The sequence below is a fragment of the Glycine soja genome, chromosome 2 (assembly GCF_004193775.1).
Source record: "Glycine soja cultivar W05 chromosome 2, ASM419377v2, whole genome shotgun sequence".
Classification (NCBI taxonomy): Eukaryota; Viridiplantae; Streptophyta; class Magnoliopsida; order Fabales; family Fabaceae; genus Glycine; species Glycine soja.
The window spans coordinates 6,667,010-6,680,578 of record NC_041003.1 but is presented as its reverse complement, the minus strand read 5'-3'; the positions used below and the strand labels follow the sequence as shown (position 1 = coordinate 6,680,578).

Genomic DNA, 13,569 nt, shown 5'->3' with positions numbered 1-13,569 from the left:
GAGTGTAAAGTGTCTTGTAAAAAAAAAAAAAGTTTAAAGCGAATTGAATTGAGTTAAGTAACATTGGGTTCATTTTAAAACCCAACCTGTGAAAGAAATTGGGTTGGGTTTGTTATTTTTTTGGTAACAACCCAAACCGAATAACTTGGCTTTAATTGTATGGTTATAATTGTATGGTTAGGATTGGGTAATTATGTCTATTAATTAAAATATTATTAAATTTTAGAAATTAATAAAATCAGAAAAAATAGAAAAAAATATCAAAGCAAACACAATATGATAGATTAAATAAAAGATGACATCCTATGGTTAAAACTAAAAAGTAAAAAAAAAATGATAATCTCACTTATGAAAAGGGAATCTAGAGTTAGTAAGAAAGCAAATGGGAATTTCACTTCTAGAAAATTAGAATAATTATAATATTACATGCGGCTCGAATTGGATTAGTTAATTGAATTTAGAAATCATCAACTTGATATGCTATTTTTTTTTTTTTGAAAAAGAATGGGGAGAACATTAGAAGAAAGCCATGCATTCCAACTATGTTGGCACACCTAAGGCTCACAAAATCCTATACCCTCACCAGTCCCAATTTATTAAAAGAGAAAGCAAAATGATAACAACAACCTAAGGGAACTAGGCCAAAACCCTGGTTAGTGATCAGTAAACCTATACTGAGGTTGCCCACTAAAATCAAGGGTATAGTCATGAACACAAAAAGAAGGAACTGAATTCCACCAAAAAGAATTCCTATTATCCAGGGTAAAATTGGCAATAAGATCTGCACAATGATTACCTTCTCTAAAGATGTGACTAAATCTTAATCCTGTGAATGTAGTTCTTCCACCGGTTCAAAATACTCCAAGGGACCATAGCAAAGTTATTTACAGCAAGAGTTACTATTAAAGAATCACACTCCAGCCATAGAGGATACCAAAGCTTATCCAACGCTGTTTCTTGGCTTTTCAGAAAGGTAACGCCAGACCAACGGACAACGGAGAAAGATGTGATCAACTACAATTAGGCTAGTTAAAGTGAACCAAAATCAAACTAATAATTTAACCCAACCAACTAAGATGTAATTAAGTTAGATCGAGTTGATTGGATTTGCAAGTTAATCCGTGCCCATTTATACCCCTAGTGTTTATAAAACAAAGCTTATATATAACGACAATATCCGGTTTAAACTAGCACATGCACACCACCATAACAAACTGAACATCACGTTCACGTAGTTGTCAACAACCATGCTTCGTTAAAGGTCCATCACGTTCATCTTTGTCAGTGAGTTGACACCAAAGTACCGTACCATCATTCATGTGTTTGAAGGCCAACTCTAATAAAAGCAACTGTACTTCAGTTTGTATTTTTTTTCAAGATAGATCTTAAAGGTTCAACAAACACTTATAGAGGATTAACCTTTATTGGCTAACTGTCATTGAGTTCTTACCAATAATCAATAATTTTATATAACCCTTTTCTATAACATCAAATCATTTTTATTATTTTAAGTTCATTCTAACATAACAACTTTTAAGTTTTTTTTTTAAATGAACCTTATACCTCATCCAGCACATTTATATTTGCTAGATAAAAAAACACAAGATACAATTCGAAACATGATAAAAATATAATGAGATTTACCAAAAATTAAAAACTGTAGTTACTCTCCTCTTAGTACCCATTGCTCTATGTTGCAAAAATCGGTTGTTCCTCTTAAATTGAATTACTATTAGAAAAACAACTCTTATATTGTAGATTCCTAAGGTGAATACTTATAAAGTCACTTTGGTTTTGTTACAACAAGAAATTTGAAATAAAATCATGTGTTAAAAACATTTTTTTTATGCTAACGTTCAATTTGAGTCAAATAATCGTTTTAAAGGGAAAAATCCATGTGATGTCTTTTAGTTGTTCGTCAGGCTGCTTCTCTCACTACAGTTCTGATTCTAAATTTAATTAAATTCAAATCTTGCTTTTGGTACAGGTTAGAGAGAGAGAGAGAGAGAGAGAGAGAGAGAGACTAAATAGGTAAATGATATGCACCATTAAGCAAGTATACTGAATAGTCAAAGTGGCTATATGTCAGATCAAAACCGCAACAATTATTTTATGTTTTTAGCTGGAGGTATATGGTCTTCTCACTTTATGAATGCCATAAAAAAATTGTTTTGCAGGATAATAAACCATCTATTGCAAATCACAAGACATTAACAAACTAGGAATTCTCACTTCCATTCCTCAACTTATCACAAAAGGAGGGATTACTAACATAACTGTTGTAAAAATTCTCAAATCACACATTTTTAGTTATATATTATTTACAAATTTTATGCATCACATCATGCCTTTCTATATATTAGTCAACACATACCAAGCTGAACATGCTAAATACATAAGAAGCATCCATGTCAATGGTTCACACCATTGGCAATCCCATCTTGGGAAACGATACTTGGTGAGTCCAATAAAGTAGGCTTCTTCAACCAGTATTGCTGAAATCTCTGCCTCGCATACTCCTTGTAGTCAAAGTCAATTGTATTGACATGACTCTGCAACACACACAAAGCAACACATTAGCAAACAGAAGTAACCTTTAGAGTAACTATGAAAAAAAAAGAATAAAATATATTTTTGGTCTCTTAAAATATCTCAAAATTCGATTTTAGCCCCTACAAAAATTTAATGCTTTTAGTCTTTACATTTCTCAAAAGTGACATAGTTTTAATCCCTTGCTAGGGAATAAAATTATGCATCTGTTATAATGTAGAAACTAAAAACATACTGTATTAAGGATCGAACCTAAGCCTTCATGTATACCACCCAAACCCCACCCTAGTGGTTTAATGTTTATAGAGACTAAAACTGAATTTCAAGATATTCTGAGAGATAAAAAAACATGTTTTATCCAAAAAACAAAAAAAAAAAACATACCGAAATAAGTCCCCACAAGCCCCAAAATAGATGGTTTGCAAGAGTGTATTTTTCTGCAAGATTCACTAGCTGATCCACTTCACTATTGCTTGGTTTCTTACCTGTGCACAAGTTTCGAATTAAAATTGGTAAACGTGTATGAAATTCAGAAGCATCGTTTTGAAGATATGACTTCAGTTTTTCTAACATGATTGAAAGCTTTAATGAGTTATCTTTGGTCAGTAAAACAATTCTTAAAATTACGTCAACATTGAAGTTGAAGAGATAAGGGGGGCTTGCATTCGTGCCTACCCTGAAGAGTGCATAAGCAAATTAAATAAATCATCCAATATACTACAAATAAGTTAAAGAAATGCCTGCAAGCTCCATATCAGCAAGGACAGAATGATTAATAGTGTAAACTGTTACAATTCTTACCAAAAAGAAGCATGTTTTTCCCTATCATGCTTTAAGTGTTTAATAATCCTATCATGCTAAGTGTTTAATAATGTAAAGATTTTTACATTGTTGACTAATAAGAAATTATCCTACATATGACTCTTAAAATAATTATTACAAAAGTCAATAATTTTCAATTATATGACAGTCCATGATTGGATGACAGTTAGAAAAAACTTTACACTGTCAGTATAATTCAATTAAAATCCAAGTATAGAAACTAAAAATATAAGCTGGAGTGATATCACAAATCAACCAAATTGTAGAGCAAGTTTATTCTTTCAGCTGAGAATAGATCAATAGCAGTTACCTAAATCCAGATCTCTGCCAATAATATGTATTTTCAGTGGTATGTGGGAGTAAGATTTTAGTGGACTAACCTTCAGAACTCAAATAATTATAAACAAACCTTTGACGCTCCTCCAGACCTGTTATACAAATTGTTGTCTCAGTAGAGTGATCTCAATACAATAAGCATAAAGTAGGGAAGCAAAATAAGCATTGTAAAATGTAATAGAGGCTGTAAAATTTACCAGGATATTTACTGTAGTCAAGAACATGAGGTTCGTCACTATGGTAATTTGCCACCATTTCACAGAAATGATTTGCCAGATCATATCCAATAGGATTGTAACTGGCATATTCATAGTCCTATATCATTCAAAAAAAAAAAAAACATTAGGAATGAAAAAGTGAGTAAAAGATATGACTGATGAAATATGAAAAGAGCCTATAATATTCATGAACAAACTTTTCAAGCTTAGAAACTTTACTGTTGGAAACTTGGAAAAGCAAAGTAAAGACCATAAATAATACCAGACCCTAAAGCTTAATTTAAGAAATAGATTCTGAAATCCATTCAAAGAAGACAAAACTAGAATGTGAAAGTCCAACAATATATATAGATAAAATTACCCATCTCAACTTTGAAAATAAATTAAGAAAATAAAAAGAGGAAACTAGCTGATTTTCTTGCTTTGCCACACAAGTATAAAAAAGCACAGAAACAAGGGTATAAATATAGAATATATAACTAAAATGTAGCAATATAACTTACAATTAAAGTGATTGCTCTTGTATCTTCATCCATCATTATGTTACCATATTGTAGATCATTGTGACAAAAACCAATCTGTTGATTTCCTTGAGATAACAACTCCACAAGCATATTTATTTCAGCATCTAGATTGTCCAGGCCAAAATTCTTGGTTTCTTTAGGGGAGCACAAACTTTTGGCATGACTAAGCCACTTCCTGCAAGAACATGAAAAGCATATATAATTCTGTACAGCACCGAAAATGATTTTGAAGATTAGCGTGATTTATTATGATATTACCTCATTCTCTGCCAAAGCTGAGCCTTCTTTGCACCAGGCATATGAAGATTGTGAAACTCCCTCATCTTAGATGCTATCAAAGCAGATATTTCAGGGTCACGGAGGTCCGCAGCTGAGAGTGTCTAAAAATCCAAAAATAGGAAAAGAAAAAGCATGTTAACATATGTTATGAGAGAAATCATTATTTGGGTAAGGTCCAGAATTTTAATTTTTGTTCCATTTTCACTTTTTTTTTTTTTTTTGCACGGTAAAAATCATTGTATTCGTACCCCATTGCCCAGAGGCTCTTCGCTATGCGAAAGTATGGGGGAGGGATGTTGTACGCAGCCTTACCCTTGCATATGCAAAGAGACTGTTTCCGGATTCGAACCCATAACCAACAAGTCACCAAAGCACAACTTTACCGCTGCACCAGGGCTATATTATAAATAAAATTCAGTACTAGATGTACTGAAATATACAACAAGAAAAAGCAAAGGCATTGAGAAGCCAAACCCAACTAAAAAGACAAAAACAAAACAACTGACAAGATAAACCCAGCTGCCCGTGACCTTAAGGAATGCTATCAGCTGATATATTGATGACCTTAATGAAATCATTAGAAAAATGTCTATTATGGCACCATCATTGTTAGTTCTTCCACCTACACTCATCTAATTGTACTGATTATAATCAAAATAATCTTTAGTCTTGGCTGGATTTTGCTTTTACAGTGAATATAAAAGTTTTTCAGTCTTTAAACATTATACAAAGTGTCCATCTATGAGCTGTGGATAAAGAAATTTTCTCAGCTATAAAAAGTGACGGTATGTTTTTCAGGTAGAGAAACCCTGCCATAGAAACTACAAAGAAACATTGTGGTTTATCTTGAGATGATTATCTGTCAAAAAAATCTTGATGTGATTATGATGCCAAAATTATGCAGATCCTAATCTACAAGATATGTTAACCTTCCATTCGTCTAAAGGTAAGCAGAATAAAATAGAAAAGTGAAGAGCCACGACCAAAGAGGCAAAGAAAAACCTTTTTTGATAAAATAATAAAGTGAAATGGAAAAGGAAGGAAGAAGTGACTTTAGTCAAGCATATATTCTCCTTATCACAAAAACATCAATTTTGAATCTAATTATTGCAGCCACTTTTAAATTATAATATTATGCAGCAAATGTAAAGAATTAACAAGTAAATCCTCATTGCAGTTTTTCACAATATAAATATCGTTTATCTTAATTTTTAACCTTGCAAAAGTCTTATTTCAGCCATTATTTTTTACTTTACAAAGCCCTCCACTTTAGTGACTTTGTAAAACTCCATACACTTTTACCCTTAATGTAGTTGAAAAATATAATAATAAAAAAGAACTAAAGTAAATAACATTTTAAAAAATCAATGGCCATATAAAGTAATTGGTGCTTAATAATCTCAAGGAGAGTTTATTTTAGAATTAATTAATTAGAAAAAGGGAAACACAAGAAGATAATCACATACTCGGACGTATATGATCTTCCCCAAATAAAGGCAACTACTTGAGTGCATAAATTACACATATGTACTTCTTAATGGCCATCTATTGACTCAAATAGAGGTAGGAAAAGGACAAAATAAGTAACTTTCAAAATAAGTTTTTTTTAGTTTTTTTATCGATAGCGTAAGACATATCATTTAGGGGTGGAATTTGGAGCAAAAAGAATGGGAAAGCAAGCACCTTAGAGCAGTTGACTCAATACCATTCAATTTAATATGCTAAAGATGCTTCTTATTTAATCTAAAGAACTAATAGGAAATGCTAACAGCCTCCACTCGTCCAAAGAAAAAGAGAATAAAATAGAAAAAGCTAACAGCCAAGGCCAAAGAAAAACTTTTTAAATAGAATAAAAAAGCAAATTGGAAAAAGAGAAGTGACTTTAAATTAAGCATATGTTCTCCAAATCACAAACAATAACCATCAATTCAAATGTAATCATTGTAGCCACTTTTATATTATAATAATAATAATAATATAACTAAGCCAAGATAATTTTCTGGAAACACTTGATAATAAAGCTGAAATTAAACAGTAAACCATTATTTTAGTTCTTTGTATAGTTATGTTGAAAGTTTAAAGAGTTTAATTTCTATATACTGTTAGTTAGTGTAAAAAAAAAAAATTACCCTCCAACAATCCAACCAAACAGAAATAATTGTTAGTATGATTTTTTTGGGATAATTATTGAAAATAAAAACAACAAACTTGTTATACATGGCTGTTGATGATTGGATGACAGTGCAAAAATCATTTACAGTGTCTACACTATTTACTCTTAAATGATCTCTTACAAAATTAATTACCAAAATAAAGAATTTATAAAAAATGACTAAAAATAATTGGTGCTTATAATGATAGGAATTAAAACAGAGATTCACCCAAAAATTAACTAATCAGAACAAGGAAATACAAGAAGTTGATCACATACTTTGGCATGAATGAACTCCTCAACTCTGCCAGTGGTGAACCTCCCAAGAAGGCGTGGACCCTGTCCATGCTTTGACATGCACTCAAAGGTTTGGATTTCATCCACCCTGTTGAAGAAAACCTCAACACCTTCACCATATAATCGAACAAGAACCCTTCTTTGATGACCATCACTTTTGGTTGGCCAATTTACCTCAAAAACCTCATTGGTCATTGCCCCCTTTAAAGGTGTTACCTGCAAAGTGTTCACATCATCTATTACATCCCCCAAAGATGCAGCCACTGCTGCAAGAACTTCAAATATCTCTTCATGGTTTCCGCTTCCTTTCAACAACTCAATTGCCTTTATGGCCATCCTTGATCAAAGACCAGTTAAAAACAGAGCTCTGCTTGTGAAGAAAAACAGGGAAATTGAAACAGAGTTAAGATCTTCTATCCCTTGCAATAGAACAGAACACATGGAGAGACCAGAATACCTTGATGACCAAATTGAGAGAAAACATTATAACCGATGATCCTGTGTGAAAGTTAGATTCTTTTATATATATATATATAAAATTATATTGAATTGCGGATTTAAAATTCCACCCAAGTTCCTCCATCCCATGCAATAAAATAAACACACGGAGAAAGCAGAAAACATTGATGACTCAATTGGGAAAAAAAGTCATTAGGGCCGATCCTGTGTGAAAGTTCATTTCTTATTTGGAAAAAAATTGTTTGAATAGGGATTTAAAAATCCACCCAAGAAACAGAGAACTCAGAGAAAGTTGACTGGTAGAAACGCGTAGAACGCATAAAAAATAAAAAAAAAGATTTAACAACCCTTCTGCAGAAAAAAGAAAAATATGGAAAAAAATTACAATCCTTTTGGGATACTTAGTTGAATTTAGATTATAGAATCTTACCAGGTAAACAAGGCAAACTGTGGCAGGGTAAGTTAGACTCAGTAATCAAAGCTGAAACATGCATACGGAGAAAGGGAATCCATAAACTCAGAAATTGAAAACTGATTCGGAATAAGAGGAAAGAAAAAGTGAGAAATGACGATTCAGGAACTCACCTTTGCAGTAGATAAGGTTGCAGAAGAAAATCAAAGCCAAATAAAACGAAACCTACACAGTAAACAATGCATAAAAAAACAAAAGTGACAAAAAATCCTCAAAAACCCAAATTACAAAAGGACCAAAATAAAATAATGATTTAAAAAAAAAACAAAACTACTAACCAAGAAGAATGATTAACATCAAAGGGGTAAAAAGAAAATGAAGCAAGAAAGAAAGAGATTTGGAAACAGACCTAGAAATAGCAGAGGAAGTCCAAAAGAATATGGTGGTGATAATACCGACACTAATGATCTTTTATATTGTGATGAAGTCAATAGAAAAATGGTGTGAAACCAAAGAAAGCTTGCAAAATGAGGAACCCCACAAGACTTGTTTAATGATCACTGAAACAAGATGCTATATAATGCAATATAGATGATGCAATTAATAGAGCAATAAAAATAAAATTTCTATTCTTCCTTGATTTTGATTTGCCGTGATGAAGAGGATCATGAAATAAAATTTTATTGGTTTATTATTTTCCTTTTCTTTTTCTTTTGGATTCTTTGTATTTTGGACGGTGGCAGATTCTTGTGAGGGGCGGTGCCAATGAAAACTGATCACGTGGAGAGAATGAATCTTGTTTGAGATTCTAAAGGTGATGGCTATGCCAGAACATGATTATTATGTGTAACCACCTCGTATATTTTTATGGACGGAGGCGTGCCATGATAAAGCTTTCCCCTTTTCATGTATTATTCTTTCTTTTAAGAGTATATTATTGAAAGGTGAAATTTGAGTTTTTTTTTTTACATGTATTTTTTTTATAGGTAATTCTGTTTGAGTAACAATCATATGTCACTCTTACATAATTAATTGTAAATATATTAACTAATTTGTCAAATATAACATTTAATTGTGAGACTTCACTTGTCTTTTTATCTAAGATACATATTTGAGTAAATTATAATATTCACATGATTTGTTTTTATTACATTTAGATACTTTTATTTTTTTAATCTTATAAAAACATCTTAATTATTGATTTTTGTTTCATCGATCATCTAGAAACATTAATTCCTTCTACTTTTGCAATTGATCCACATTAGAATGATTGTTGATAAGTACATTTGTATATAATAATTCATACTAAATTTCTCAACAAACTAAATAAAAATTTAAGTCCAATAAAGTAAACTTAAAAAATTAGGTTAATGGAGTATTAAAATGGTTTTCCACAAAATTCTTCATGCCACTATTTAAACATCATTTTCTTTTATCTTTGATTTTTCTTTCATAAATGAATATTTTTTTTTCTTTTATTAAATTTACTAACAAAAATTTCACAAAATTAACCAATGAGGTTAAAAGTGATGCGATAAAAGAAAGAGTAATGAATGTAATAAAAATAAGTTACATGAGATTGGATGGTCATTGCAATTAACTCTACATATTTTAATTTATAATATAATATAAATTAAGGAATTTTTTAGATATATTTAAAGGCATTTGAATCTAATTTTATTTGAATTAATGATATGTTAATAAATTATGATATTTCATTAATGACATATTGATAAATTATGGTATTTTATTAAATTATAAATGTAATTATGATATTCATTAAATTAATCTTAATTATTATATATGTGTCATAATAAAAAAATTAATGATTTATATTATACAATTAATGATTTATATATTTAATGTATTAATAAAAAATATGAAAAATTATTTTTTTATTCATAAGAATTGAATAAAATATCAAAAAATTTATAACATTTATATATTCCGTTCAATCAGTCTAGCTGAAAAGCCATCTAAGGATAAGACAATAGCTTTTATGAGTAATAACTTTTATATCATTTAGAAATGAAGTGTAGATAAGTGTTACACTTTATTTACAATTTTATATAAGGAAAAATAATAAATGATAAACGAGGAAGGGAACTTTCATAATTTACAAATTTTTTATGCGTTTTCTGTTTGGAATTTAAGATAAGAACAAATGATATCTGATATTTTTTTAGGTAGTTTTTGGTTTATATATATATATATATATATATATATATATATATATAAACTTAATGTTTGATTGTGAGGGATGAAAAAGAATAAAAGTGTAAAAATTGAAAAGGAAGGAAGGAAAAGAAGTAAAAAGAGAATGGAAATAAAAGTTATTTGATGGAAGTGAAAAAAGTGAAGAAGAAATAAAATATTGAAATTAAAGTAATTTGATAGGTAAGTAAAAAGGGAAAATATATTATTATTATTATTGTTATTATTTTTATTATTAATATTTTAATTTTTTTATTATTTTTTATCAGAAAAAAAAATTCTTATATACGTACAAGGAATAACAGAATCAGTTTTGAGTTACAAAAGCTAATAGATAATAAAACACCTTTTACAACTGCTGTGTTAAGTATCCACCAAGTAAAATATGCACATAGCAAGCATAAAAAGTTATCCAACCTAATATTATATTGTTATTAAATTATTTAATGTATGTTTACTTTGGAGTTGAAATTACTGAAGTATGCGTTCCAATACAATTTAATGAATATAAAAGCAAAATGAAACCAAAAGTAAGAATATGTTCATTTTGTAAAAATACTTCAATCTTAAAAATACTTTTTCATGTGGTACCCAAATTCCTATTAAAAAAAATGGTTCCCAAACATTCACTTACTATAACGAATAATCCAACAAAAAGCCAACCCCTTCAACTAATGAGATTATGGCAATTGGTTGTAATTCCAGCCAACAAACCCAACAAATCCGTCAACTTATTATCCTTCCTTTGTTTCATAGATTGGCACGAGGGAGTAATTTCTCATTATCAATGTTTTTTTATTGGTAGAAATTAAAGATAGTGTTTTATTGAGTGAAAGTTTATTTATTCTGTTATTCATTGAAGAGGATTAGCAACCACTCTTGACAGAAGAAGATCAACTACACCACTCCACTCTCCCTCTTCTCTAAGTTCAGTAAAATACCAAAACCATAAAATTCAAATGCTAACAAATCCATATACACCAACTACACTTTCTAGCTAGTTGAGAATTCCAAATTGAAGCACAAGACATTATATATATTGTTAGTCATATAACCACTTAATGTATCAAACATATACTTTCTGATTAATTTCTCTAATTGCTATGGCTCGGTCACTGGTAATGATCCACCCTCTACCAAGCATTTCACATATTGGCTTCACTGTTATGAGCCTTATGGTGTGTGCCATTGCATTGCTTATGTGTGCTTCTCATTCACGCAAATGGCCTAAGTGGATCTCTTGCTATGCCTTCGTAGAAGAACCTGTCATAGAATTCAACAATGAAGCTGTCATGAACACTTGTGATGAGCGACAAGAAGATGGCTCACTTTGGCAGAAGAACATTCTAATGGGTGGGAAGTGCCAGCTCCCTGATTTCTCTGGTGTCATAATATATGATTCTGATGGCAATATAGTTAATCCTGCTAGAACTTCTCCTCCATTACTAACCTGGAAATAAGGATTTCGCGTTCATTATATTTCTTCTTGGTCTCTTATAGTCTCAGTTTCAGCAGTGATAATCGATTGTTGCGTAAAACTCCAAGTTAAACCAACACCAAACTTTGGCAGTATGTCAAGAGTGTCTCTTTTGTATCCATGTATATATATGGAAGGTCTTGTAATCTTTAATAGATGTTATGTCCTTAGATTCTGTAAAGTAAAACATGAATCTTTAGTTTGAAATTAAGTACCTTTATCATTATTTTTTTTTTCTCAGATAATGCCCGGCTAAACCATAAGATTAATATATCATTCTTACTATATGGAAAATCTTAAATAACACAAAACAAGTACACAATATGATTCCAATTCAGCTCACAAAAGCAATTCTTCCTTATCTGATGAAAAATTCTTCCCCAATTCAGTACACAATATTTTGTCAGATTTCTAGGGGTACAAAATGTGTATACATGTGTATCAATCTTAATAGTAGTATATAGCTTGTTTTATATATATATATATATATGATAAAAAAAATAAAAAAAAATATAAATGTGTATTAAAAGTCTTAATAGTTGCAGATAAGGAAGATAGTTGGTAATCAAGAATTGAAATGACAAAAAAAAAAAAAGGTTTTATTTAATAGGATGAGAAGAATAAAAAATAAGAGATAATACTCCTCCAAGGATTTCTTTTTCATAAAGAGTTAAGGCCCAATCTTCAAAATGAACACATCCCCCTCCTTCCTATCCTTCTTCCCATGTTTATATCTAATAAACCCCTATCTAACTCATGAAAACTGTTTGGGGCATCTAGCATTTTTGTTAGGACACTCGGCAGTTTTTGAAAATGTCAAAAATACCCTTGGGTATTTTTTGTTACAAATAGGAGGTTTGATTTTTATTTTTGCATAATTTTTTTTTGATAAAATCTCACACCCTTAGTGTAATTCATTTTCGTTAGCTTTCGTTAGTCTCTTTTTCTAAGCATTTTTTATCTCCGATGATGTACGTGCGTTGTTGAGGATACAGCAAAGTTGGGTGATTATTCATCTGCGGAAAAGAAGAAGAAGTACGTAAAAGAAATTTAGAAACATACAGATTGTTGATCCGTATGAGTCATACGGATTGACAATTTGTATGTTTCTAAATTTTTTAAGATTTTTAATTCCAGATTAATAATTAAATTTTAAATCTTAAATTTTAGTTTCAATATTTTTTATAACTATCCAATTTAATATATTTTTAAATTTAATTTCAATCATTATCTTAAACTAACAATCTTATCATATTTTAACTTTTAAATTTTGTAAATCTTAAATTTTAGTTTCAATATTTTTTATAACTATCCAATTTAATATATTTTTAAATTTAATTTCAATCATTATCTTAAACCAACAATCTTATCATATTTTAAATTTTAAATTTTGATTTCATTTCAATAAATTTTAAATTTAAATTCTGCTTGTGTACAAGAATATTAAGGGTTGTGGCTTTGTTGATGACAACCCATTAAGAGTTGTATTTGAGCTTGCATCTTGGCGGATCTAGTGTGGTGTAGGTGCAATCAATCTCTATATAATTCCAATTTCCATGGCTTTTTGTTCCTGCATTTTCTGCTGCAGATTCTTAGCTTCTTCCACCATGATTTCCTCAACCCCCTTAGCCTCAATGATTTTTGAGTCTTTGTCTTCAATACCAAGCTCTTCCCCCTTGGTGGGTTCAATTCTCCCATTGGCAGAAACTTCAAGAGCTTTTCCTAAATCATTGTCTTGTTGTGACTTTGTTACCAACACACCCAACTGCAAAGTCGATACTGCTTGCATGGGTTGTTTCTCCTCTTTTTCATACTCAAGATTGATGTCC

The 13,569-nt window shown here is 30.3% G+C and overlaps 2 protein-coding genes across 5 annotated transcripts; one reads left to right on the top strand and one right to left on the bottom strand.

Annotated features, from left to right (window-relative positions):
* Positions 1 to 2,169: 2,169 nt before the first annotated feature.
* LOC114383976 (probable choline kinase 2) lies at positions 2,170 to 8,673 on the bottom strand. 4 transcript variants are annotated; one of them, XM_028343671.1, is made up of 11 exons: positions 8,459 to 8,613; positions 8,223 to 8,274; positions 8,068 to 8,118; positions 7,636 to 7,676; positions 7,161 to 7,545; positions 4,709 to 4,830; positions 4,430 to 4,625; positions 3,906 to 4,023; positions 3,753 to 3,800; positions 2,935 to 3,035; positions 2,170 to 2,552 (listed from the first exon to the last, which is right to left on the bottom strand). In XM_028343671.1, exons 5-11 carry the CDS (start codon positions 7,512 to 7,514, stop codon positions 2,412 to 2,414), a joined length of 1,080 nt encoding a protein of 359 aa, XP_028199472.1. In that variant the 5' UTR covers positions 7,515 to 7,545; positions 7,636 to 7,676; positions 8,068 to 8,118; positions 8,223 to 8,274; positions 8,459 to 8,613; the 3' UTR covers positions 2,170 to 2,411. The 4 variants fall into 4 exon arrangements, 3 of the variants coding, with proteins under 3 accessions (XP_028199472.1, XP_028199475.1, XP_028199468.1); XM_028343674.1 differs by lacking the exon at positions 7,636 to 7,676 and having other exon boundaries at positions 7,161 to 7,635; XM_028343667.1 differs by lacking the exon at positions 7,636 to 7,676 and having other exon boundaries at positions 2,211 to 2,552; positions 8,459 to 8,673.
* Positions 8,674 to 11,325: 2,652 nt separating this feature from the next.
* Positions 11,326 to 11,966, top strand: LOC114370597. Its single transcript, XM_028327997.1, has one exon. It carries the CDS (start codon positions 11,367 to 11,369, stop codon positions 11,721 to 11,723), a length of 357 nt encoding a protein of 118 aa, XP_028183798.1. The 5' UTR covers positions 11,326 to 11,366; the 3' UTR covers positions 11,724 to 11,966.
* Positions 11,967 to 13,569: the final 1,603 nt, after the last annotated feature.